Below are 27,286 nucleotides of genomic sequence, written 5' to 3' on the forward strand. Positions count from 1 at the left end.
AAAATGGTATGTTAATAATAAGTGCAATATGTATTAAAAAATGGTATCGCCATCTAGCGGCGAACACAAAACGTATTTTTCATTTATATTAACATTTGTTTACTTTTTCTTTTTTCATATTAAAAAAGCATGGCGCCATCTCTCGGCGAACCGCCAAAGTTTCTCGAATAGTTTCTACCTTACTATGATAAATGGCGCCATTACCACGAAAATATTCAAAATACGAATTCTCTACTTTTCTCTGCATACAAATGTAATTTTACGTTCTATCTACTATAATTCGTCTAACAATTGTTCATCGCCTAGTTTTTCAAATAAATAAAAATATGGAAAAACGTAGCGCCATATTTCACGACAAGCTTGGGCGTTACGTCGAAAGATGGCGCCACAATTTCCAGTATTTCTACTTATCTAAAAAAAACTTATCACTTTATGATCAATTACATTCAATTGTTAAAAAAGGTGACTGTTCACGGAAATTATTGTCACGAATACGTTGGATTTATGTTATGAGTTGGATTTTTATTCTTCTTCTATAATTCGATTAAAATTTCGCCGATCTCTGATTGATCGCAGAAGAGAAGAAAAATACATTCCTCGGCTGCGATAAGTTCAATCACGGTGGTATTCCGTCGAGAATTCGACCAATTATAGCCACATCCGTGCTCAATTATTCCGCCCGCTAATCGAGTTACAAACAATTTTCATTTACACGGTTCCGATACTTTTTCGCCCTTTACCGAACATCGCGGTATCGTAGACAACGCGACCGGAAATGGGTTTTGTAGAGTTTTGTTTGCGGACGAAAGTTTGAGTGGTTTCTCGGGTGAAAATCAAAGTATCGGTTGAACGAAGCTGGTGAATAGCAATCGACAAAATCGACGTCGATAAATGTGGGACGATATTTATTTCGGACTTCCTGTCCAATAATGTTAAATTTATGAATGTCCAGCTTGTGTAAAAATATATGAAATAGACCCAATGATATTTACAAGTTTAATCATTCATCAATAATAAAATGATTGAAATATAGAATTTTAGTTTACTATTCATTTCATAGAATACGAATCTTAATCGCAATGTTAGCGATGAAGATAAATCAATCGATAAATAGCTTGGCTGCAATTATAGGAAATGAACCCTATTAGTTTTATGACTATAATTTGTATTATTAATCTAATAAAAGTAACAATATTAATAAGAAACGGTCTTCTACTGTACAAACAAATTATGTATAATTTTCTATACTCCACGTAGTTATAAAATTACAAATAATTTATTCGTAGAATAAAACTATTATTTTTTTATTATTAATAGTATTACGAAGACAGACCAAAATTAATAATTTATTATTGAAATCAAAAATAAAAATCAAATCACATTACCCACTATTACGTATAAACTGTAATCGATAGTCTGTTGTTGTATGATATTGCATCTGTTATTGAATGATTTTGTTTTTAATGTCAGCGTAACTCTTATCAATTGTTGTCAAGATTTCTCGATGCTAAGAATAAATAGAGTATGGCGTGACAGAATTATCACTCTTTTAGCTGGTCTGGTTGTACTGTGACCTAATAAGGGGTGAAACGGTCACCCACGTGACGAGGGTCGAGACGTTCGAACGTCCAACTTGGGGAAGGTTTCGTTATACCGTGAAACACCATCTGTCTTGGAAGCAAAAGGCTTTCTTTGGCGAAGCACGCTCTATGAAATTAAGGAACAATGGATAATTGAATTACCTTGCAACGATTATGTGCTACGGAGCCCTGGGTAATATTAACCACAACACGTTACGCTGGCAATAGTGGTTACACGTCATTCTCGCGTCATTAATAATAACAGTACGATAACAGTAACATTTGCGAATAAACTGATCGATTGCGTATTTATTAAAATAAAAATATTTAAGGAAAACAATGATATATAAACGGGTCTCGGTAATTTTTATTCACGAAGTAACAAATTCTGTAGCAGTTGAACGTTCTCCATTAAATTTGATTTCTATATAAAAATTAATTTGTTCATCTGGTAATGTTATATATATCGTAACGTATTTGAGGGATATTATTAGCTACCAACCAATGTTATTTAATTTTAATATAGTCACCGTGACCACGGCTATATTTACTAATTTAATGTTAATTTAAATATCGCCCATAATGCTGATCACGTAAACGTCAGCGGTATCGATCAACCCTTTTGATTCGACGATTAATTAACGCGGTTATTTGATTTTCTGCCAGCTGAATCGCGATGTTTCGGCTGACTAAAATCCCACGTGCCCGGACCATTGATTATCTGTCACAAAAACACCACTCCGATATTCTTCCCACGCGAGGACAGGATTTCGTCAATCGACGATAAACATCCCCGCCGGGAAATCTCCGGAAAACATTCGCTAATATTCTACTTTCCCAAGCGTTCATACTTAGGCTCAGATGTTTGCCCAGCGTTCCCGAATCTCGAACGACTGTTTTCCAATCATAGTTTCCCGGCATTTCCCGTATTTAAGAGCCAGGATGAAACGTCCTGGACAAGATAGAAGATAGAAGAGGAAATAGAAAAGGTAGGAGAGGGTGTATATAAGTTGATAATTCCGGATAAACCAAAGATATATAGAGCGACACATCAATTTACAAAAGCAGCGAATCTAGAAATACGAGTAAAACGAAAGACGATTCGCTTTTATGTTATTTTGATGAGATTCTTTATTTTCTCTATTTTTCTTATGTTATATACAGCTATGTAATTAATGTGTAGAATTGGTAAATTGTAAACATTGTATGTGTAAGACTTGTGAATTGTACAAGCAAGACCGGACCAAGAAAAATGCTGATAGTCCGACAGGACTATCGCTCGAATAATGTTACAAGAAAAGTGTAAACGGTCCATTAGGACCACACTATAAATAATGATAATTAAAATTCAGACGATCGAGGTGGATCCTGTCGGAGACTGCGATCCACGATCCCGAGTCGTCGGCAATTGGAAGCCACGCCAGGATCGGTAATGGAGGTACCGTGTTCCACGTTATTCCGTCACCCCGTGAGAAAGCGTTAAACTTACTTACGAACGTTAGCTGATCCGTCGTCGCCATGGATCGCGCGAGGACATCTCGGGGTCGAGGTCGTTTTCCACGGCGATCCACGAACCCGCATCGATGAATCTTCGTTCGTTCCGCGATAACGGAACCGGTATTTGTCGACGTTAGAACGCGCAATCGGACTTCGAAGATATTTTTTTTACTTGCGGGAAGATGTGGATTTCGGATGACGCGGAATCTCGAAGAGACGAAACGCTGCGAAGAAAGATCGAGATCCAGAGATAGAACTGCGAGGAGACGTTTTAAAGAGGTCCCCTTATCGATGCTCAGAATTTTATTGCCGATGGAAGAAATCGCGCGAGGAAATTGTGTCGGAGTATGGGAATTCTTTCGAAATTGGTACATTCGAAGTGTGCAAGAAATTTTTGGATACATTTTTGGTTACATGGAAATAATTCATTTTGTTTTGAAGGGAAATTGTATTCAATGTGACGTAATTAAAATATATCGGGAGATGTTAAGTGTAACTAATAAATAAATTGTTTGTTTGGGTTCGGGAAGAAGTTCGAAGTATAACGCATAAGTAAAATTGACTCTCTAAAATAAATGGCCAGCTAGAAATAAAATGAACGATTGTTAGCTTCTCCGGCATGATCGTTCGCGAGTTGTCGTTTAATTCGTGCGATTTCACCTCAATCGAGATTCGCATTAGCGTGATTATGTTCTCGAATACACTCGGCTGATTCCCACTTTTACGCGGGGCCTGTTTGTTCTGCAGACACGGGCGCGAGTGCTTTTATCCAAATTAGATCGTCTTAATGAAGAAATACAGTCACCGACGAGGCGGAGAAACTCAAAGGCAACGGGCAAGTGTCATGTGCCAAAAAGTCGCTGGGAAACTTGTTGCTCGCTGCCTCTTTCCTATTGAGTCGCCTTAATGGGAAATTACCGTACGCTATATAGCAAAGTAATTGAAAGAAAGTAGGGAGCTGAGGGAACACAATTAGTATTCAAATTGCCTTGATTCGCGGACGGTAACTGGTAAAAGAAGCTGTAAAGAGTCGTATAATTGATTTAAATGGAGTAATCCTATAAAATAATAAAAACGGCGACGCGGGGTGGTTCGAACGATCTGAATAGTGTAAACCTATTAAGTAAGTGAAACGAGGGTGCGGACTGAATTGACGAATTTGAACATGTTAATTTTATAAAATTAAAGGGTGCGGAGGAAATTAGTAATAGATTTAAATACAGTGATCTTCTAAAATAATAAACACGAGGGTGTAGACTAAATCAATAAATATGAGTATATTGATCCGATGAAACGTCAAAAGTGAGGGATCCAAAACAATGAAAATGAGAAAGCGGACTGAACAAATAAAGTTGAGTATATTAATTTCACGAAATACAAAAAATGGGGATGCAGGCTAAATCAACAAATTAATCTCACAAAATAACGAAAAATAAAGGCTGCAAATAGACAGATCTCGTTATAGTGTTGACGAAAATATTCGAGTACCTCCACGAGATTGTAGGAAAGGGAAGTAGGATGAAATTGTGTTCGTTAGAGACTCGAGAGCCTGAGGAGAGGGAAATTCCGCAGGGGTTTCCCCCCCCCATTCTCATTCGATTCACGTTCCCGCGGTCAAAGTTTTAACGGGTGGAGAATCATTATGGTTGGGGAATAACGCAAGAATATAACGGATATGAAGAGTTTCATAGAATATAAAACCTGGCACGATTCAAGGCTGAGGAGGTCGCCCCGCGTATACTCTTTGTCGAGCTTCTGAAACTTCCTGCATCGCGCTTCTCATTTCCTACCTTGTTTACCTTTCTACAGCTGGTGCTGCATTAACGAAATGTCCCGGTACTCGGGGCTGCTGTATCGTATTTTATCATCCAGCTCTCGGCAAACAAGCCATTTTGAACGCGAATAACCCCATTTACATTTTCTCGTTATCGTTCACCGCGTAGGAGTCTCAAAATCTGTTCGGTAATATTTAACTGCGTTTCAATCTCTTTTGGGAGATTTCGGACACCTCGTTGAGATCGACTGGGATTTATTTGAGGATAACCATATAAAAAGGCAGGTTCCTCTGAGAATTTACACGTAAGATGTCCAATAATAATGTAAATACAAAAATAATACATATTTTAAAAGGCAAGAAACATTCTTTCTGTTTAAAAGTTTCTTTAAATATCTATTATTAATATTAATTAATAGTATTTACATATTGTGTTATCAATAATAATGTCAATTGATGTCGATGAATAATAACAGAAAAATTAATTAGAAAAGGACATTATACTTTTTCTTTTTTTAATTCTCAAAGGAGCCTCTTTGTATCCTTAATATATTATTATTACGTCAAAATCGAAAAAACCCGAATGGTTTAAATGAGAAGATGAAAATGGCACTCGTCCAACATTGAACGTATCGCGAAAACAATCGAGAACATATTCGAAGCGACGCAAGTGAAGGTAATTTCTCAACGCGTTACCGTGGATTCGTTCGACAGTTTGTTTCTGACTCGTTTCAACCCTAGTAAATTAAATATTTTCCTTCGACGCATCATGTACCCACCGGATGGTTCGCCCGCTAAATTTTCCCACCATAGTTTCGCTACTATTCGCGCTCCGGAATACCGAATCCGCGGGAACCGAAATTGGCGACGCATCCGTTTCCATCAGAGGCGCGCGAAAATCACGTTATTCATTACAGTTAATACCAAATCGTTCCGATAATTTGCCAAGCTAATTCGAAATGCGAACTTGCCCCCGCGAATTTCACGGGAACGCGTCGGCAGCGACGCGAAAAATATCGTCATTAAGTTCTCGGTAATTTCGACACGCGAAAAGGATATCCTCAAATTAAGCCTGTAATTTTAATCGAGACACACCTGGTTTAATTTTAACATCGTGAAATTAGCACACTGGCGTATTTTAAAATCGAGCAACGAAATAATAACTTTTCAATGATTGCTCGTGCGATATAAATAAACAATGCATTTTAGTACAGATTTTACCAATTTTAGGAAACGTTGAATGCGATTCAGTTTCAATGACTCGTCTGGAATTCAAACGTTCACCCTTGGATAGTTCCAAGGAAACACGATCTGCGAACGCGAGAGATGTAACACGAGTCATGTTCCTCTACGAGAGAGAAATATCATTAATTTATCAACAGGCTGTCTAGAGAAGTGTAACGTGCATACACTTCCGCGTTGCGAGATGCGCAAGGTGTGCACGAACGCTTCCCCGAGTCTCCCAAAGTATACGCAACATTGACGTGTGCGTTGCGATACACGTGTACGCCCCCGCGCGAAACCAGGCTACATTCAGAAAACTGGGAACAATGGTGCGCGTGCAGCAACAACGCTCAAAGCTTCGTTGTGCATCGCGTTCTGAACGCTATATTCCTCTTTTCTAATTTTACAGAGCACGTCGGGACGCGCAATAACATTTTTCTATCGTCGATTGATCGCCTAGGCTTTCGTTCGAAAAATCTAAACGGAGAGATACTGTTCGGATAAATGATACAGATTTTAAGAATATTCGAAGAAAAGTTAAGGACCCTGATCCTTGATATGATTGTTATTTTTCATTATTATTATTATTACTTCATGAATTTTATTTTTATTCGATACTCATACTCATTTCGTACGTCGCGAAAGAACAAAGCTGACGTTTGTTTGTTCAGTGTACTGTTGTACGATTAAAAGATGATTTTAATTGAATATCAAACGACTGTTTCGCATTCTCAGGACGAAATGTGTACGAAGTACGAACGGTACGCACAGTAAAAGCAATATTTACAGTGTAAATGTAATTGAAGTAGCTTCGCTGGAATTGGAGGCTATATATGAAAGCTTAACTTAGAATAGAACGGTTGACACGGTGCTTTGGTATATGCTTCATATGATAATGCTATTTTTCCCCTGTGAATTTCTCTTGAGAACCTTCTGCGGTGCCTGGGGCTGAATTTCCCTATAAAACGTTTATTTCTTGTAAAATAAGCTTCTTGACCCGCGAAGTTAACGATTAGATTAAATGCTCGTTGAAAAGCTTTGAAAAACCGTGACGTCTTGATAAGAAAAGTATAAGTAACTATAAGCAACTATTTGAGAAATATGAATACCTACAATTGGTGTTCTCTTATCGTCCCCAGAGTTTCTAAGAATGTTTTCAGTGAGACATTTTGTAGATTGCTGTTTCCCATGTTTTGCATCATGGGAGTTTTATGTTTATGTTGTTTGCAGTGTCCCTCTATTGTAATATTATGGCAATGTTTGCTTCCGCGAGTAGTTTACGCATGTACAGAGCAAAGAGAATCTCCCTAGAATTTCATGCAACTCAATTTAAGGCGATGTTTCGGTTACGAAGGCTGAATAATCAACTGTATAATTTAATTTAATTAAATGTAAATTGTTTACACATGACCATTCAAGATTTAATTCATAGAGCAGAGGGTCAACTATCCAAATGAATTAAATTCAATGTAACAAGATCGTTTAGAAGATCTAATAATATTATTTACACGATGTAAACACATGACCATTCAAGATTTAATTCCATAGAGTAGAGGGTCAACTATCCAAATGAATTAAATTCAATGTAACAAGATCGTTTAGAAGATCTAATAATATTATTTACACGATGTAAGCACATGGTAATCGACGAGTTGATTCGTACTACGAATCAACGCGTTAACAATGGGTCGATAAACTTGTTGCCTCACTTGTGACGTAGTAGTTCTAGCGTAAAAAGTGAGTCTGTCGTTCAAGCAGTGGAACTGAAATTCTAGGAAGAGTCATTACGATGACAAAGTAGCGTGTGACAGTAACGGGAATAACACGTGGTATTCGTACGTCACACCTTCATCAGATGATGTCAGACACCTGATCGATGGATCTGCGTGCGAAAAGTTAACAAAGCGACAAGCCGGCCACGTTTTTAATCTTAATTACGAGGCTTTCAGCTGTCCTCGTCGCGTGCTATCGGCGGTTTCCGTCGAAACCGTTCCACGCGACAAACCTAATGATGAATTGTTCCGTTTCGAGAATGTCCTTTTCGCGTATCTGTCGTAAAACCAAGCCTGTAATTTTAATCGAGACACACCAGATTCAACTTTGACATTGTGAATGAGGAATTTCTGAATCAAAGGCGCTCCCTGACGTCCCATTCGTAATAAATGCGAGTGTATTAGTTTCGTGTATAGTTGGCACGAAATGCTTGAACTTGGCTTCGACGTTATCGCGTGTCATCCTAGGTACATGACATTTTAAGAATATTACATAGATAAGCTATACTTTGTAATACTTTGTAATACTAATGTTCCAGCCCGACAGGAGGCTGGATACAAATACACATTGTATTTTACTTTTTCAAACAGTTTATCAAATAATATTCAATTTATATTCTTGCATATTGTTTTCATGTCGTAGCTTCTGGCACATTCAAATCTCCTTTGAACGCATAAAGATCCACAGTCTAGTAATAAGTTACCAGATTTCATGCATCTATTATATTAATTTTGGATAATGTAGTTGTCGATCTAAATGAAATTCTAAATGAAATTGTATTTAATGTAATTAACATATACGTAATTAAAATATATCGAGAGATATTAAGTACAACTAATAAATGAATTGTTTGTTTGGGTGAAGAGTGAAGTTCGAAGTATAATGCATAAGTGAAATTGACTCTCTAAAAAGTAAATAAATGACCAGTTGGAAATAAAAAGAACGATTGTTAGCTTCCCCGGCGTGATCGTTCAGGAGTTGTCGTGATTTTGGATAATGTAGTTGTTGATCTAAAAGAGAAATCAATACAATACAAAAGAGTCGGGTCGAAAGGGTTAATGAACAAGAATATAAAGAATCTATTTTCCGATCCACAAAAAAAGAAGGAGTAACCCTTCGAACCAACCACCCCCGCGCCATCCACCCGGAATGGGCAAAACCCTTGACTTCGAATAAATCTGAAGTTTGCCGGTACGTTTGTCTCGTTTCGTTCTTTGGAAAATTTTCAAAAGCATCACTGCCATCCACCTTGGAAACAAATTCCGCCCCCGAAACGACCTACAGAGGACTCGCCATCGTCGTTAAAAAAAAAAAAAAAGGGGGAGGAAAGTACGTTTGAGAGGACGGGACGAGTCCCGGAGCACCGGCACAAACAGGTGTCCGTGGTCTGCCGCGACACGTCGCGTCGGCATCGGTGGGCCGTCCGTGGTCTCGGGGCGCTTGCGCCTCCCGGTGCATCCCTCACGCTCGAGGGGGTTCCTGTTCGTGGGTGACGTCGCACGAGGGGATGCTACTAGTCGAAAAGAAGGGGAGCTGCGTGGAATGAGGGCCAGTGGGCTAGTAGTCCGCGATAACGTCGCCTCAGTAGTTCGTCGGACGTCGCGCGCGGCTCCACTCGCCCAGCTCGCGAGACTCCCGCGAGCGTCGACGACTTTTCCGCGCGGGTACGAGCGGATGCCGCCGCGACGAAGCGTCCCCGTGCCGAGCCGCTCGCGCGACACGTGCTCCGCTGAAATCACCCTGGCGAGAAATGATCGACGTCGGACTTTGGAAAGACGAATTCTGTGATTTTTGAAAAATAAAGGTTGCTTTTACCGTCGACGGCGTTTGGGAGAGTAGAGAGCAGGGAAGGAGGAGGGACGAGAAAATAAGGTTTAGGTTCGGAGAGATTGATGTTCCTAGACATGATCGAATTAGTGGCTAATGACGGCTCTATTTTTGCGAGTATTGTTCTTCTGTTACTTGGTATTCATAGGGTAAAGTTAGAATTTTTCTTGTTGTTGATTTAGAGAGCTTGAGCCCACGGTATATATGTCTCTTGTATCCACCTTTCGGTGAATCTATTAACGATTACTAACATTCTTCGTTATGTATATATATAGATAATTTTAATGACACGGTTAAGCGGTTTTTATAGACGTAAATTTCTTTCAAATTGTAAATGTTAATCCGGTCTTTCTAGATGTCCATGGATGGAATTTTAATTAATTTATTGAAATATTTGCAAAATAGTATTTTCATATTGCTAACAAGTCTCTAATGTCCGAAGTATTCTTGAAGATACACTAGCACAAGTCACTGTGCACAGTAGATCGAGTGTCACTCGGAGGGGCTAGAGGGTGAAAGTGGAGGATCGTTGAGGGAAAGTGGAAAGTTTTCTTCGCAATGGGGTGCGAAGGTGTCTGGTGCGATCGGTTGCATGTGCGTGATCCCCTGTGCTGTTCGACCGCGGTAAAGTTCCAGGTGAAGTTCTCGTGAAAACTCGAGCTGTTGTGATGAAAGTTTCAGTGTCACCCCGTAGAGATCACTTGAGGGATCGAGTAAAAAAAAGAAATGATGATCCTCGATGTCGTTGATCCTCGACGCGCAAGAGTCGCGTGTGGAATTTCTGTCAAGATCTCATTTGTACAATAAAAAGATGTGCAATAAAAAGAAAGAGGAGTTCAAGGTTGCACCGAAGTGAAAAATTGAACATTTTTATTACATATTAATTGTCTGGACGAATGTATATTCTCGAATTTGCATTGCTCTTTGGAGATTTCAACAGATACCATTTCAATTATTTTACATTGAAATCAGTTTGTTGTATTTTTTGTGTACGCAAAATTTACGGACTTCCGCTATTCTCGTTGCGTTGCTCCTTTGAATTTTAACCGAGACCACTTTAATTATTTCACATTCAAATCGCTTCATTCCATTGTTTTGTGTGACAATTTTCAAACTTTCAACAACAAGAATTCTAATACCAGCCTAAATACTCCTCTATCCTCTAATCTCTATTTTCACGTTTGCATTGCACCATGGGATTTCAGCTAAATTCATTTCGATTACTTAACATATAAATCAATATCATTCCTTCGACAATTTCCAAACTCGAAACATTAGGAATCCCGATACCGAACTAAATGCTATTACTAAATACTCCCAACTCCAAAGAAAACTTACTAGAAAATGTAATTAGAGGCTTCTGATCGTATCACCAGGAAAAATGTCCTACGCTCAACATGAAGAATCCTTAGGCTGGTTCTGTACCGCCTGGATCGTTACAATGTAATTTTCCCGCGACTTGCATCGCGCCCCTTTCCCCGTGATTTGCGGTCGTAGAAATCGCGGTCGCGACATTTTTCGTCGTCGTCCACATCGAATATTCAGATCGCAGATTGCACGCAAATAAATTAATCCAGCCGAGTGGCTCTTTGTTTCCTGTTCCGAGCGATTATAAATTGGATTCGTTTATTTCCATCCGTAATGCAGGACCTTACGGGAGAACTACCTCGGTACACGCCACCCCGGAAGCGAATAATGATTATCTTTAGGCGGGAGGCGAGCATCCGTGTTTTCGACATGCGAGCGAATGACGGATCGTAGTTCGCGTAAAATTTAGAGAAACGAAAGAGTCGAATTCTATTCGAAATAATGGTTGCTGCGCGGCTCGAATGAAACAATGCTTTGAAATGGGAAAACAAATTTTCGGCGGTACAAAGTAATTTTCGCAACAACCGTGAAACGGAATATTTGATTTTTAACTTCGTATTTTAAATGTGTACTTCAAATATTTGTTGACGAAAATAAATCGAGTGTACTCGCTATGTCCGTTATTCTCCGAACAAAACCTACTTTAGAAATTTGTTGCGGCAATAAATAATTTCGCGTCGAACGTGGTCCTTAATTTTTATATAATTCTCTTTGTTTTCATTTTCTATTTACTATTAAATATAACGAAATATTTGAAGATAAAACCCTGTCGTTTTCTCCAAACGAAACCTACTTAATAAATTGGCTGCGACAAATAAACAATTTCATGTAAAATATGGTCCTTGATGTTCACGTAACTCTTCCTTTCCTTATTTATCTTAAATAATTTTAACAAATTAACAGAGAAACCACCCTCCATATAGGAGGTTTAATTCTAAAACGTGAGATTGTTCTAATTCACCTACGTCGAGGACGTTGATCAAATGGGAATAAAAATTGCATCGTTTCTTTCGCCTCGATTAATCGATAAACCGCGGACACACGCGTAGGCACGCGACCGAAGCTCGCCTGTCGATACGTCGATTCCAATTAGTTAATCGTCATTTCGCGGTTAAAAGTCTGTCAATGGAAAAGTCGCGTTTCCATCGATTAACAATTGAAACGCATGGCAGAAGCGACGAAAACTTCCCTTTTTCCCTAAACAACACCGACAGGAGTGCTTTTTTAACTAAAAGACAAAATGTTGACACCCCTTTGGAAAAGCTCTTTATTTTGTCGCAAACAAGAACTCTTTATTTTTTCGCAAACGTGTTCACGACGATCGACCTCCACGACGAGCAATTTAGATTTTTCAACGTAACTTTGTTGCTCTTTCTTTTTCCGCTTTGCCCTCGAGATAAAACATTTTTATTATGTTAATAAATTAGAATGGTACGAAATTACCAAGCCTAAAGATAAATTGCGACGATGACCTTTATTTTCGACCTAGCACGCCGTGGTTATCGCCCTCGGGTAACTATAATCGCGAATCGTACCTGGAAATAGTAAAGCGCGGACTTTCACCAATGCTCGAATCGTGCGATCGGTTGAAGTAAATTTGTGTCGATAGTTTCGTGGAACGAAATCGATACATCGCAATCAAACAGGATAAGGACAAAATTATGGAGCAAAGAAATAAATTGCAATGGTGACTTGGCACTATTGTTGTCCCTTTTTAATTTTCTCAATCCTAAATTGTTTCATCGTGTCCATCAAATAAAGAAATAAACTATTTTAATTTTATATTTGTCTTGCTATTCCAAGCTGGCAGTGGAAAGTTAAATAAAGTTGATTATTTAATTTTTAGTGGAAAGATATTATTATGAAAATTTAGTACGACTTAATAATAATTGCAAGTTCTTTCTTCGATTCTTCGATGCCCTTTTCTTAATCAACTCGTTTTCATCCAATTAGAAAAAACGGATCAGCGTATTTTTTCACTTGCTCCTTCAATTCAGTCTAAACGCGGCTGAAGAATATTTAAAGGGTCGTTACTTAATCGAAAAGAAAATTCTTGGAGGTACTTCGGCTAATTGCTTTCTTTGTTGCTTTTCGCACTCTTTCGTTTCCTGCCACAACAACGCAAAATTAAGTGCAACGTAAAATTACTCTTTTGTTATCTTTCGATCGCTTTGTGAAAGTTTTCCAAAAATCTCTGGCGTCTAGAATGTTTAAAAAGAACAACATTTCTTGGGTGACTAATTATTATCGATAATTGGATGAAAACACCTGGACAAAATGATGTTTTGCAAATTACGGTTGAGCTTGATAATTTCGTTCCATTCGAATCTATTAATAACAATAAAAGTCTCGAGGTTGAAGTTGAATTACTGATTTATTATGACGTACAAATATCGAAAAGTGATATCGAGTTGAGATTTCAATATCTCTCAGTAATTTCAAATATCTTGAAGCTGCACAATGATTATCAAAACTTGACTGTATCAATTCATGATAGATAACCTCTTCATCAACATACCAAGAAGCAATGCAAATATAACAGGTTTGAGTTGGGGTAACCGCAAGATTTCAACGTTTGCATTGCTAGCCAGAGTTGAACCCTGGTCTGTCCATATTGACCATAGAATTATATTACGCAGGAGTAATGCTGAAATTCTAATTCAGTGCGTTCTTCGGGATGTCGAGAACTGATAAGAGAAATCACTCGTTTGGCGAATGTCCTCTATACATTGAAGAATATTTCCCTACTCAGAAATCTTCCATGCAGACTTTGAATTAAACAACTAATGCCGTGGTCGATGGATAAGAGTCTGTTCAATGCAATGACGAGTACTTAAATCAATTAAATTAATTAATCGCCTCGAATCGCGAGTAAATTAAACATAAAAGTTGTTCGTCAGTGCGCGCGTTAGTGATAAAAACCGGTGCTCAAGAAGATATCCGAAGAAGAGGCCAAAGGAAGTTTCTCTGAGAAATCGAGGAAAAAGAAGAAGAAGAAGAAACGGATTTGTTGGGGAGGAAGGTGCTATCACGATCCTAGATTAAAGTATCCGAACACATATCTCGAAGGAATCCAAGGAAGAAGGATTCAAGCAATCAAAAAAATATTCTCAAACAGAGCCAAAGAAGAAGCTCGTCCCATAAATTAAAAAAAAAAAAAAGACGAATTCCTTGAATAAAAAAGTGTTTTCATCAATCCAAGAACCAAGCATCCCAGCATCCCAGGAAGTTTCTTCAGGATCTGAAAAACAAAAAGAAAGATTTCTTAAGGAGGAAGGTAACCTGAACGATCCCAGGTCAAAGTATCCAAGCACAGAAAGAACCCTAAAGAAAAAGCTTTCCTCACTCCCTGAAGAAGGATAACGGATTTATCCAGAAGAAAGGAGTCTTCGGCAATTCCAGGTCCAACCATCCAAGAAAATATTCCAAAGAAGAACCAAGGAACCTCAGGAAGTCCTCAGCTATTAGTCCTCTCCATCAGGACCTGAAAAAGAAAGGTATCGGTCAGCGAGGAAGGAGCCTTCGCGATCCCAGATGCTGAAGATTAGGCGGGTTAGCTACTAGGGCAAGCTATTTCGGGCTCAGCGGTCTCTTTGAGCGATGATCGGCTCGTCGATGCCGACGATCGATCGCACGGATCCTTACGAGGCCGTCGTCGACACCTGTTTCGAGGAACTTTTGTTTCTCGGCGGCGCCAACGAGACTAGCGCGGGCTGCGACGCGGTTGCCAGACTGACGGTGTCCGGGATACTGAACGACAGTGATTACGAAGCCAAGACTGCGAATGGGACGCAGCTGGACATCGAGAATAACGGATTGAACAACTGGTGGGCGATGCTGGCTCTCGTCCTCGTACTGGGAACCGCAGCTGGGAATATCTTGGTCTGCCTGGCGATCGTCAGGGAGAGGCGATTGCAGAATGTCACCAATTACTTCCTGATGAGCTTGGCGGTCACGGACCTGATGGTCGCCATTCTAGTGATGCCGCTTGGGATACTCACCCTCGTCAGAGGTGAGCTTTAGATGGACTTCATCTTTACTCTATGCATCTCATTTTGTTTATTTTTTCTATTAGACAATATTCATCCAACCATCGGACTATCCCAATTTGACAAAATTTTGCCAAGTTTGAACCTAACCACGAAAGCGAGTCGACGAGTATTAGCGGACGTTCAGTGTCTCTCATAATGAGAACGGTGTCCCTTTCTGTTCTCTGAAATTTCGCCGCCTCGAAATTAAAGTATTCCACCCCGTTTTTATATTCCGAAGTCTCGACAGATTGAATGAAAAAGGAAAATAGTCGTTGTTCGTTGTTATTTTTTTTCTATTAGACAATGTTCACCCAACCATCGGACTATCCCAATTTGACAAAATTTTGCCAAGTTTGAACCTAACCACGAAAGTGAGTCGACGGGTATTAGCGGACGTTCAGTGTCTCTCATAATGAGAACGGTGTCCCTTTCTGTTCTCTGAAATTTCGCCGCCTCGAAATTAAAGTATTCCACCCCGTTTTTAAATTCCGAAGTTTCGACAGATTAGATGAAAAAGGAACGAACTGGTCGTTTGTTCGTTAGTCCACTTTTCCGCAGATATCGATAGGAATTTCTTTCGTTGGATAAATCGAACATGCCGTGTTCGAGCAGTAATTAAAAAATGTCAGATTCCCTCAACAATTTTCATTAACGGCAGACTGCGATCCAACTGCCGCGCCATTTGTTATAAAATACCGCTCGAAAGTATTTGATCGCGATGCACGATTTAATGAATAATGTTAGGTACATAAATGAACTCGGTGCCGTTATAATCGATCATTTGTGATTTTAATTCAAGTAAAAGTATGAATTGCCAACTTTCGGACCTAATAATCATCGTGATAAATCTATGGTATATGCACAACGTCTGCATTACGATCTATCTATGTTTACGAAGCTTTTATGCTGTTTTTCTTCTAACAGATTACAAGTATGCTTGGTAATTGTAACAACTGTGGAAGAATAACAGTAAGCAAATGTTCATCAGATTTAGAATTTCTAGTGTTCCAGCGAACGGAACAGATCTTCTATTAAGGCAATTGTTTTCGGAAAAAAAAATTGTTGATTGACTAAGATGCTCACGTGTCCGAGGTACTTCCCTCCTTAAATGGACCTATTTTTTTTCTGATTAGGCTGGTATTCTTATTTCGCTAAATGAACTTGAACTTGAACTAGTTCTGATCGGTTATTGGAGAAGCCGAAGTGGCCGTGGAACGAAACACGTTATAGTCGCATCAAATTTGATGCATTACGCAGTTTAGTTATAAATGAGATCTAGACGGGCGGTGGCATAAGTCCAAGTTTATCTATTCTGAGGTATCAGACGTTCTGGAACCTACGCGACCTTTGCCGGGCTCCTCCCACCGAACTATGTTTCCCTAGGTCGTCTTTCATCGTTTGCTTATAGCAGAGTTGCACGAACAGCATGGATTTTTCAATAGGATCAAACGCGAGCTATTCGCTTTCTCTGTTTACTTTTGTCGACGTTTACCACTTGCTACCGTGCCTCTCCAGCGTGAAGATTTATGAAACGTTTCTCGATACGCGATAGCGAGGATTCCTTCCGCCCTTACAGAGATTCTGAACGTGTTCGACGCTGTCACGAGCGCGCTTCGTGCACCAGGGAGAAATGTATTCAGTCAAAAAGACGGGAAAAAAATGAAAGAAATAGGTCGATCAGCCGATCGACTTGAAGACTAAAAAATTGCGTTGGAGCAATGTTAACGTTGGAAACATTTATTCTAAGGAAAATTCAATGGGAAGGTCCTTCTGCAATGTACGTTAAATATTATAGTCGTATAAATATAACATTATAGAAATTATTATCTGTATATAAAATATTGTAAGAGTAAGTTTCAAGTTAGGTTTACGGAGTAAAGAATCCACTAAACATTTTTGCATCGTCTGAATCACTCGACATTAGTCATGGATTTATTACTGAATTTTGTTAACCATGCTTGTATTATTATATATGAATTCTGGAATCTACTTAAAGAAGTTGCTTGTCTATCGCTCGCTGAATAAAATTGTGCTCGACTTTGAGTGCTCGGCAAAGCCCTGTTTCCAAACTTTAAGAGCCAGTGTAGTCGAAGTTGAAACCTTTGTTACCCTGACAAATGTTGGGCCATGGTGAAGGTTCGCTTAATTGATTTAACTTCGTAACAAGTTGGGGATACTCGACCACTTTGCTTCGTTACACGTTTCCTTCAGTTAAAATAACATTATCCCATACTTCGTCCGAGTGAAAAACAGATGTTCGCAAAGTCTGTTGAAAACTTTATTTGTATCATTACTCCATAAGTCTCTTTGATAAATCTAATCTGTAAAATTTATTCTCCAAAAAAAAAAAAATGGTCCATGGAGCCTTATTTTTCGTTGTCTGAAGCATTTACCAGAATTGTTTCCATTTTGGCGGCCGCGCTGCGTTCCAAGCGACGCACGAAGGGAATCGCTGATTGTCTTCATTCGAAGAAAGTGCTCTTGTCAAAGGGCAACGTATCGAACTGACGTTTTCACGGCGGTAAGAGCGAGATAGCGAGAAACCAGAGACGAATGGCTCATCCGTCGAGCTAGCAGAAATTGCTCAGATGCCAGGAGACGTTCGAGTGAGTAATGTCGGTGAAATTGTCGGAAACGTAAGTGGCCAATTTGTAGCACCCTCGATTCCACGAGTCGCACATTTTTCACCTACTTCCCAAGTTGTTTCAACTGAATGTTTTAACAATACCTGATCGCCCATCTTCGAACGGACGAAGACTATTTATCGAATGCGGTGGTGGAACTTCTCCCTCCGACAATTAATTTCTTCATTTATTTAGAAACACTGAAAATGGTCTCCCCAAAAAAATAATGAAAAAATAACCTATGCAAAGATAGATTTAACGTATAAAAGTGAAAGAGAAATATATGTTCCATCGTTAAGGGTGAAATAGGGTGAAACAATTTTTTGAAAATTGTACTTTCACCTAGTGGATTATTAGGTTATAAAGAATTAGTCGAAACAAAATTTATTACACATTCCGTTACTACTATCAAGCATCATATTACTATAAACGGTTTAAGAACAAAATATGTATTTATTTCCTTCGACGTCTCCAAACGTGGATGCAAGTAGAAACGACGAGTAATGGTCAGACACGCGTCGGCCAAATACTGAATTTCACCTGCACTGCTATGGATGCTCAAACTCGATATCTTTTTGGTATCTATATTTCACGGAGTATCGTAAATTCAGAAGAAGTGGAATCGTTAATCTGAAAGCTTGTCTTCGACATCACCGCCGTTACATCCTTCTACTACTAAAAATGTCCGCGCAACAGAGAGCAAGAGATATCGTCGGTAACTCGATCGTGAACGTTCCCGTATAACTATGAATGAGTTTCAGCTCGATAAATCAGATCAGTCACAAGACAGCTTAGGGGTTAAAGGCGTCTGATCCGAAGATAATCTAGAGGAACAATGTCGTGGTTGAACTATGAATATTCAGTGTCGACAAAGGCGTAAACGCGACCCTCGACGGAACTTTCCGATCGATAATGGCGTATCCATCGCACGCAAGAGTGACGACACGTCGAGAATCTATCGTCAAAGATCGTGTACAGGTATTTATCAAAGTGTGGGAACCGCGTCAGCGGTTATTGCACTAATTGAGCTTCTTGACACTTTGTTTACATTTCACAATCGTGTCGTAACTCTGCTCTTTTTCTGTGACTGGTCACTTTAACACGTTGGTCGCCACGTCACCCAGAAATGGGTGACAGGCCTTGTCATTAAGGAACTAATAAAATGAATTTCAAAGACGAGACAATAATGAAAATAAATCTGGACAGGATTCGTAAATTTGACGAAGTTAAAAAATTAAATACTATGACACGTTACGCTATCCAATTTTTAATAGTTTCTAGAGAAAATCTTAACTTTATTGAAATTTTTCCGAGTCTTAGCTCGGCAGCCAACGTGTTAAATTGTAACGCATAACTTTTCATCTCTATAGGGACCCGCTAGCTCTCCTATATTCCATAACTTCTCGTCTCTTTGTCTCTTGACAACTCATCTCTGTGGGGGCCCACTGGCCCCCCTCTAGCTCGGATACCTCGGACTTCCTAAACCCGTACCCGTAGCTTAAAAAACACCGCTACAGCCCCTGAGGTCAAGGATCGTATAATCGTGATTTATATCGGATTCAACCGCTTTCACGATCCTCTTTACAAATTGTATTCGTGATCTGCGGATCTTTATGCAAAATAAAATCTTCGCGAAGGTGCCTAGAAAAATTGAATCTAAATAGAAATTTACTTTATCCCGCAAATATTATAACATGAACTTTACTTTCAATCTTTCTTTAGATTCTTGCCCATTGTTCGCATTTTGTGGTTTCATGCACATTCAAATTTCCTATGAATGCATAAAGATCCGCAGTCTAGTGATCACAAAATCATCGGAAAGCGACGATCTGTTTGTATCTCGAAGTTTCCGAGAGTTTCTCTTTTAAAAAGAATTGTTTAAATGCTGAAAATTGGATTTTGGCCACGAAATGCCGTTACCCAGACCACTCTGCACTTTGCCCAACGAAAGTGTTGCGTTTCGGTATCTGGCTGGGGCGTTCTGTGTGTCCTGGTCAAACCTTCCCCTCCCTCCCCTTTCCCACAGGCAACAGAGAACAGAAGGCTGTTCGGTTAATTGTAAATCGAACAACGACACGCTGGTCACGCATAATTCCCCGAACACGTTGCCAGTGATTTTGATATCGATGGAAGCGTTCCATTGATCACCCGTCTCGCTAATTTACGCGTATAATTGATACAACCTAGACGAGTCAGGTAGAGGAAACCAGGTTCTATATTTTCATTATTGAATCGGTGTATTTATACAACTGGTTGCTTTCGAACGAATCTTCTTCTTTCTTATAATTGTCATAATTAATTCGTCGTTGCTGTATGTTCTACATCGATTTTGAATTTCTGTTTATATTTTATATTGGGTATTTCTATCAGTAAATCACGTTTAAGATGCACGATGTGTAACGTGAAGATTATCACGAGGAAAAAGAAGAACGAGATTATATATAACAAGGGGCGTGAAAATGATTATAAATAATATAGTCGAGATACGAGTACACAGGTACCATAGTAGCCGAGCGAAATCGCTTATCTTCGAATGTAGGCTTTCAGCGAATCTGCCCCGTGTTTCGCCGCCATGATTTATTAATGCCTCGATTATCTCTGTGATTCTTCGCGCTTTATGCAGCCAGTTATCCGCCGATTAAATCGCGCGATCGGACAACGCTTCCTGTTTCAATTACGCGCAGTCGCCGAGGGAAAAAAAATTGAACGAAAATCCTCCGCGCGAAATCGGACACGCAATCTCTGCCATAGCAATCATGAATCTCGCCTCGAAACTAGCTTTGGTACTATTTTTCAAATTTTTATATTTCGAATAGATGTTCTGGAAGTAAGTTGAGATATTTAGGTATCCGGTTTCTGTTAAATAAACAGCGTGGAATTATTTAAAACATTCGAGTCTGTAACTGTACCATTCGAATTTTTGTCGACCGAGTAAATAAAGCGCCAAGAAAATTTTTGTTAGGTGGTTTATATCAGCGGTGCGCTAGAAATGCGCTATGATTTATATCTTTTAGATCGAAGTTGATCGAATCTATGATTAGACATACCGCATCTTTCATTGGAACACGCGATTTGGCAGACAGCCACTGTCAATACTTCGGAACGTGTATCTTTGATCGAGGTTACGATTTTGAACACTTGCATCAGCAGCATGTTCGGGGATTGGTAAATCGACGTACCATTTTCTTGGAAAATTGCCTTGCGGAACCTTGAACAGTCGGAACTGTAAGTGATCGTGATCTTGAAATCGAATGTACGTATATAGAGCGAAATGCATGGCTTTGAGAGGGAACAAATCATCCAAATGATAATGAATTTTTATGAAAAATATTATACATGAACAGTATTATATATATATAATTATATAATTATAATTTTATTATATAATTATATAATATAATTATATAATGTTATATATATATAATATTATATAATTGCAACGATTAATATAAATATAGAATATTATACATGCATATTATTATTATAATGAACACTTTGAATTGGAACGATATTTAATTACTGTAAAATTGTATAAATTATTTTATAGAAATTAGTATTTCATATACAATATACATTTATATTAATTATTATAATTATATAATATTACATTGAGAAAAATAATTTCTGTTATCTGAATCGAGTTTCCTCCCAAAACCAACCACAGTTAAACATAAGAACAAACTCCTTGACTACTGCCAACACTACTACGCAAAATAAGTCTTACTATCTCACGCATCGTACTATTCCAGCATCAAAATTACTCGAGACTTGTCAAACGGATTTGAACATTGAAATTTCCAAGTTACAGTTGCAGTTCGATCGAAGTTCCGTCAGGTAACTTTAATAACTGCATTAATTAACCATGTCGTTGATTCTGTCGAAATCACGTGGATCCGTAACGCCGCCGCGAGCAATAGAATTTCGCAGCTATGGAAAATTATTCGAGGGTTATTGTCATTCCTTTTCCTCGGAATTCTATTTAAAGCCGTGGATCTCTATGAAAAGCAACGCGTCCAGAGTATCCTGACTTTTCGCGATTCCTTTGTCTTAATCACCGAATTACTTTCATGGCAGTTAATTAATTCACCGATGTAGTATCCTTAAGCGACGATAATCACGTGTTAATTACGGGGCGGTTCTTGTGGACAATCTATTGGCTTCATACCGCATTCCAGCTTGACAGATACCTGCGCATCCGCCGTCGTGTGTATATAGGGCAGTTTAACAGCAGACATCTCGTGGACGTTGATAATTGCGGTCAATTTTGCGGGAAACGGCACGCCATAGCGCGCAAAGATTAATTGCTCGTCGGTTAGCGGTGCCTGTTTTCGGGAATATTGGTAAATTTTATTTTCCCCGTTGTACTCGAATGGACGGAAATCAATTTTCGTACGTGCGTTTGTTTTCCTTGATGAAGAATGCATCGACTGGCAAACTTTTCTTGTTAGAGTAACTGTAACATTTTCTAAACAAAGTTCCTTCATTCGCGTATTTATAACGAAAAATGTATTTGGAAACCTGCAACCTATCATTTAATTCAAACACACAATTCTTCGATAAACATAGAGAGTACGTATATTTATGGGACTAACAGTATATCTATGTCAGACTCTAATGGTCAGCTAAATTGCGCACACAAGCTTCCACCCCGCAAATTGATTAACAAAACAATGGATGTTTCGAGGTGAACAGGGAAACGATTCAACCTCAACGGCCAGATTTCTAATAAACGACGTCGTAGAATCGAACGACCTCCCGTTCACGTGCGTTTAAAATAACATCGTTGCGAAAGGCTTGCAACCCGTTCCCGGTTCGACCACAGAGACAATTTGCATTCGCCTTATGAACGGCCACGTTCCGCCAGACCGACGTTTTTCAAAATCCTATAAATCACCTCGGAAAACTTTGAACATTCCTATAACAACGAAAGGTGGTTCACCGCGAGCAGACTGGCGATCCTAGCCTCCGTTTTCATTTGCATAACAGACCTCAACAGCTTTCTCGCCGCATGCATATTAACCTCCCTTAATCTAAAATTTATGATCCTTTCGTGTAGCTTCAATCGAGTCCGGGCGAAACTCGCCCCGAAAAGGTGGTGGAAAAATTACAGGAGGGTTGGGGTGGATTGTGCTAATTTTAAATTTACTATACATCCTACGACGTAAATGAGGAATAGTCGATTCTAGATCGTTAGTGTTTAAAGCGGGACGAAATTTTTTCCTTGGACGCGTGAAAACCACAATTCAACAATTTTTTTGTTAGAAAACAATTGACTCAATGGTAGATCTATTTGTTGGAGTTTAATATACATATGTTGAGTGACACCAAAATTATTCTAATTTTGATTTTTTTTTTTTTTGATTAAATGGTGTTACCATTTTGTATTAAATACTGGAGGTTTTGATATATGGACATTTAATATGTACTATTAATTAATTCTATATATATTACTTCTATACAATAAAACTGTCCTGCTCAATTTGTTTCGTGTAACTGTTATCACTTTGGCAATTTTTAAATACTTTAAATACGATTTGATAGAAATATTTCAAAGATCTTAAACAAAAAAAGAATCAATTCTTTAACCCAGAAAAAAAGGAATAGCCCTTTGATATTCTCTTAAGACGCACATTTACCTTCGAGACCCTGGAAATTTATTCAAAAACGAAGCTCGAGCATGAACACTGTTACATACGCGTATAATCACGTCGATGGTGTTAATTCCCATTCTGCTTGCTCGAAACTGCAGCGTATACTTGAGGATTACCGCGTGATGTAAGAGGGTCTTAAATATCAGAGTGCTCCTGTAGTTGCAGCGCGGAGTCGGGGTACATATTGGCAGTGGGTTTCCGTAGTCGTTCAGGGATCCTGGCTCTCACTTAGCTCTGCCTCCAATATGAACAGGATCATTCATAAAACACTGTCACTGATTATGCCTTTCGTCTGTCAAGGTCGCACATATACGAGAAATGGGCTCCGGGAAATGTTTGTATTCGTTACATCAATTTTCAAAAAATACCACCTTATAGGGGATAATAGAACGAAACTTTTTTATATTTACAATTTATTCATAGGATGCTCAGTTTCGAAAATAAAAATTGGAAAGTTAGAAGTTCATTAAAAAAATTGAATTTCAGGAAAGTGTTCCAAGTTTTCAATTTTTATCTCCAAAACTAAACGTCGTACGAATAAACGACGAATACAAAAAAAGTTTCGTTTTGCTATTCTCTGTAAGCTGATATTTTTTTTTTTTTAAATTCACACCACTACGAATTTCCAGCAAAAGTCGTCTCACGATCAAAGAGTTAGTAGAGAAGTTCAGAGTCGACACTTGGTGTACCCTCCCGAATGGTTCAGTTTGGAACTCGATAATGCTACACCCACAGCGGTACCTTTAACTCAAGGGCGGAACGACCGTTACATTTGCACCCTCGGATCCCACACATTTATCCTAAATGAAGTCCGCGTGTAGCTTCAAAGGTGATAGAGATGCTTCCATGTTTGCGATGTCCTTTTAACAGCCTCGTTCTGAATATCCTGGCACGAGGCTGGTCAGTAGCTCGAACAGCTCGAAGATGCTGCATGATTCATGAATAGTTTAGGGAAACCGAGCCCTGGTTTCGTGTATCCGTTCGGGTCCGTGATTATGCGCATTCCAGTGGAAGTTTAAGGTGTATCAGTTGCCTCTGTGTGCTCAACAATCCGATTCCAAACACCGAACATCTACTACACGAGATTTCGAGATTGTAGCAATTATAAATTCACGGTACATTCTATGCCATAAATAAGAAATATTAAATTGTACATCCAGACAAAGGGAATACACGTTGATATGCAACGGTGTCGCACGAAGGAAGTCGAGAGCCGGCTTGAAACGAAATTTCGCCCCCGTTCGAAGATTCCAATTTGCAAAAGGTCGCCTTAATTGCAGCCACTTAATCGCCGCGGCGCACTCGACGGAAATATTCCTTCGGCCCTGGCGGAATAAAATTGACGCTTTCGACGCGACACGTTCGCGCGGGACTTTAATCCGGGACATTTTTACTGAATCTCCTTGGCCGATCTAATCTAAATGCAAATGCTGTTAGCGTTAAATATGAACGCACAAAGAAACGTAATGAGATTTGTCCACGGCCTCGATACCTTTCCTCTTGCGTCTGTTGCTTTCTCCCTTTGCGTGTACTCGCTTTGAGAAATTATCAGATATAAATCAGTTACGTTGCTAATAGCGTCAACTACTCGCGATGTAAGAACGTAGGGTAATTACCGACTTTTTCAATCGTCTGGGGTACCGTCGGGACGCTCCGCGAGCTGGTAATTGAGAAAAATTACTTATCGGCCGGCCGCTTCCTCGAGGGCCCAATTATTCTTGGAGGAGACGACTTTCGTGACTTTTCCACGTCTTCGGGGTAACGTATTGGCTCGACCCCGAGGTTTTTTCCGTTTTCTTATTGAACAACGAGAGACTTTTCTCTTTTCCGCTGAAAAGAGAGCATTCTTGACAATTTATTCAAGTAAAAGGTGCTTAGTATAAATAATTCCTTTTTGTGTTATCGGAATGAATAGTGTCGACGATATTAATCCCTGACACGCGCCGGACGGAACAATGGAAATTTCGGCGTGAAACATCGCAAAGGTTGGACGCAAAGTGCAGAACGTAACGGTGAGAACTCAATGGACGCCAAACAATTGCGTAACGCGATGCAACGAGCGTGAATGATCCGCGTTGTACCGCCAGGTTGTTCGCATTTGGGGCTAACGAAGCGTGTTTCGAGCGAGCGACAAACTGTCTCGCTTTTTTTTTTAGGCTCGTTAGATCGTCGACAGCAACGTGGAGTGGGCTTAGAATGAAGCTCATGGAGGGAAATTTTATTCGGTTTTTGGTAGTATCTACGATAAAATGTGTAACTAAATAACGAAGAAACTCGTACGAAATCTATGGAAATTTTTTGTATAACTCTGTTAAAACAATTATAAAAGAAAAGGAAGGGGTGAAGTAAAAAAGAAAGTGTCTCGAAGCTTCATACGCTGATTGATATTGGGAGGAACCTATTCTATTTTTCCAGTTTCAAAAATCTATTTCAGGTTATCATGGAATCCAATAAACGCGTAAACCAGTCACGTCGAAAGGTGTATTACACGATACCACGACAGAAAGCTACGTGAACCGTTTCAGATACATGCCAGTAGAAACACCGCGCGGCATACTTAATAGCTTGGAATTCGACGGAAGTGAAAAGAGTTAGTGGAATATAAGTTATCGTATAAAAATGTCAATAGGGTGTACGTGATGTCCGTGCTGAATTTGTTTGGAAGTTCATGAAATTATTTCTATTAAATATTCATTTGATATAACTATGTATTATTATTTTAGAGTTTTTGCGTTGTCCTTCTTTGGTTCAACAAGTAGATTGATCCTGGTCGTAGTCAGACGAGTAAGGCATTGTTCCTCTCGGTCAGGCAAGTAGAACGCGACCCGTATATGTCAGACAAGTAGAGTGCATCGTGTTTGGCTGCGACAAGTAGAATATGACCGTCACTGGACGGACATCTAAATACAGATAGCGATGAAACCAGTCAACTGACATAGTTGTTAGTGTGAACACACATACATTGAGCCATCAAATGGTCATCGAAGCATGTAAAACAGTAGAGTAACAAATAGAGTCCAAACAGGATAACATCTTTACTAAATTTTTTCAACACATAGGGTGCGTAATAAATTTAAAGAAACGTCCACGAAGTAGCAATCGATAGATGTTCGACATAGAAACGCAGCTTGACAGCTTGCTGACCAATGCGGTTGTCTGGCTATTGGTCGATTAACGTATTGTGCCACCGCTGACCGACGAACATGGCTGCGTACTGCTTTACCACTGTCTGACTAATACATTCGAACCACTTGCTGAATACGATGGATCGCCAACACCGTGGACACGTTATTCGATCACGCGCGTTCTATGATTAATTTTATCGCCACGCTCGCAATATTTTTCTCACGCCTCGAATTATCACGTCGAATATTTGCTTTCAATACGATAACGTGATATGGTTATTTCAACTTTGTTTTTAGTGTAGACATAGCAATACTCGAAGCTTTCTCACATTTATTTTTATGTTTAAAATAAAAAATTCAAGCGATACACGCTCTCACATTTTCATTTCGAGCTTTTTGGTGCTATCGGTTCTCGCTAACTGCAGAAACGTAACGAACAACTTTGAAAATGTTCCGACGATGAAAATGTTGTTTACGCGAACATACTAGATAACCGAGTTTTTTAATTTTTTTCCTGAATTCCTTAATAGAAACGGTAGTAAAACATCTCATTCGTCTGCAGATTAAAAGAGTTTCCATAAAAAGAACCCTTCGTTTTATTCCCACCACTTTTTTTATTATAACGCAACGCACTCATTTATTCGAGGTAACGGCGGAGCCTTCCATAATTTCGGTGTACTGTAGACGTACTTTTTTCTTATCTTCTCCGATATGGAGAAATATAAACAAAGTCTTCCTCGTTGCATAATTAAATTACGGTAATCATTTTTTGGTAATAAGTTATTTAATTCAAAGGGGCAAGTTATATGCAA

The 27,286-nt window shown here is 39.1% G+C and overlaps 1 protein-coding gene across 3 annotated transcripts in view; it reads left to right on the top strand.

Moving 5' to 3' along the window:
- Window positions 1-9,416: 9,416 nt before the first annotated feature.
- LOC128895689 (alpha-2B adrenergic receptor) overlaps window positions 9,417-27,286 on the top strand; it is a 73,242-nt gene continuing 55,372 nt past the window's right edge. The window contains exons 1-3 of one of the 3 annotated variants that reach the window (XM_054158511.1): window positions 9,417-9,824; window positions 10,031-10,516; window positions 13,586-15,055. In XM_054158511.1, coding sequence (XP_054014486.1) covers window positions 14,644-15,055 — 412 coding nt within the window. In that variant the 5' untranslated portion in view covers window positions 9,417-9,824; window positions 10,031-10,516; window positions 13,586-14,643. The remainder of the gene's footprint in view (window positions 9,825-10,030; window positions 10,517-13,585; window positions 15,056-27,286) is intronic. The other 2 variants (XM_054158512.1, XM_054158513.1) reach the window with 2 other exon arrangements.

The sequence above is a fragment of the Hylaeus anthracinus genome, unplaced genomic scaffold (genome assembly GCF_026225885.1).
Source record: "Hylaeus anthracinus isolate JK02 unplaced genomic scaffold, UHH_iyHylAnth1.0_haploid 5, whole genome shotgun sequence".
NCBI classification, from domain to species: Eukaryota; Metazoa; Arthropoda; class Insecta; order Hymenoptera; family Colletidae; genus Hylaeus; species Hylaeus anthracinus.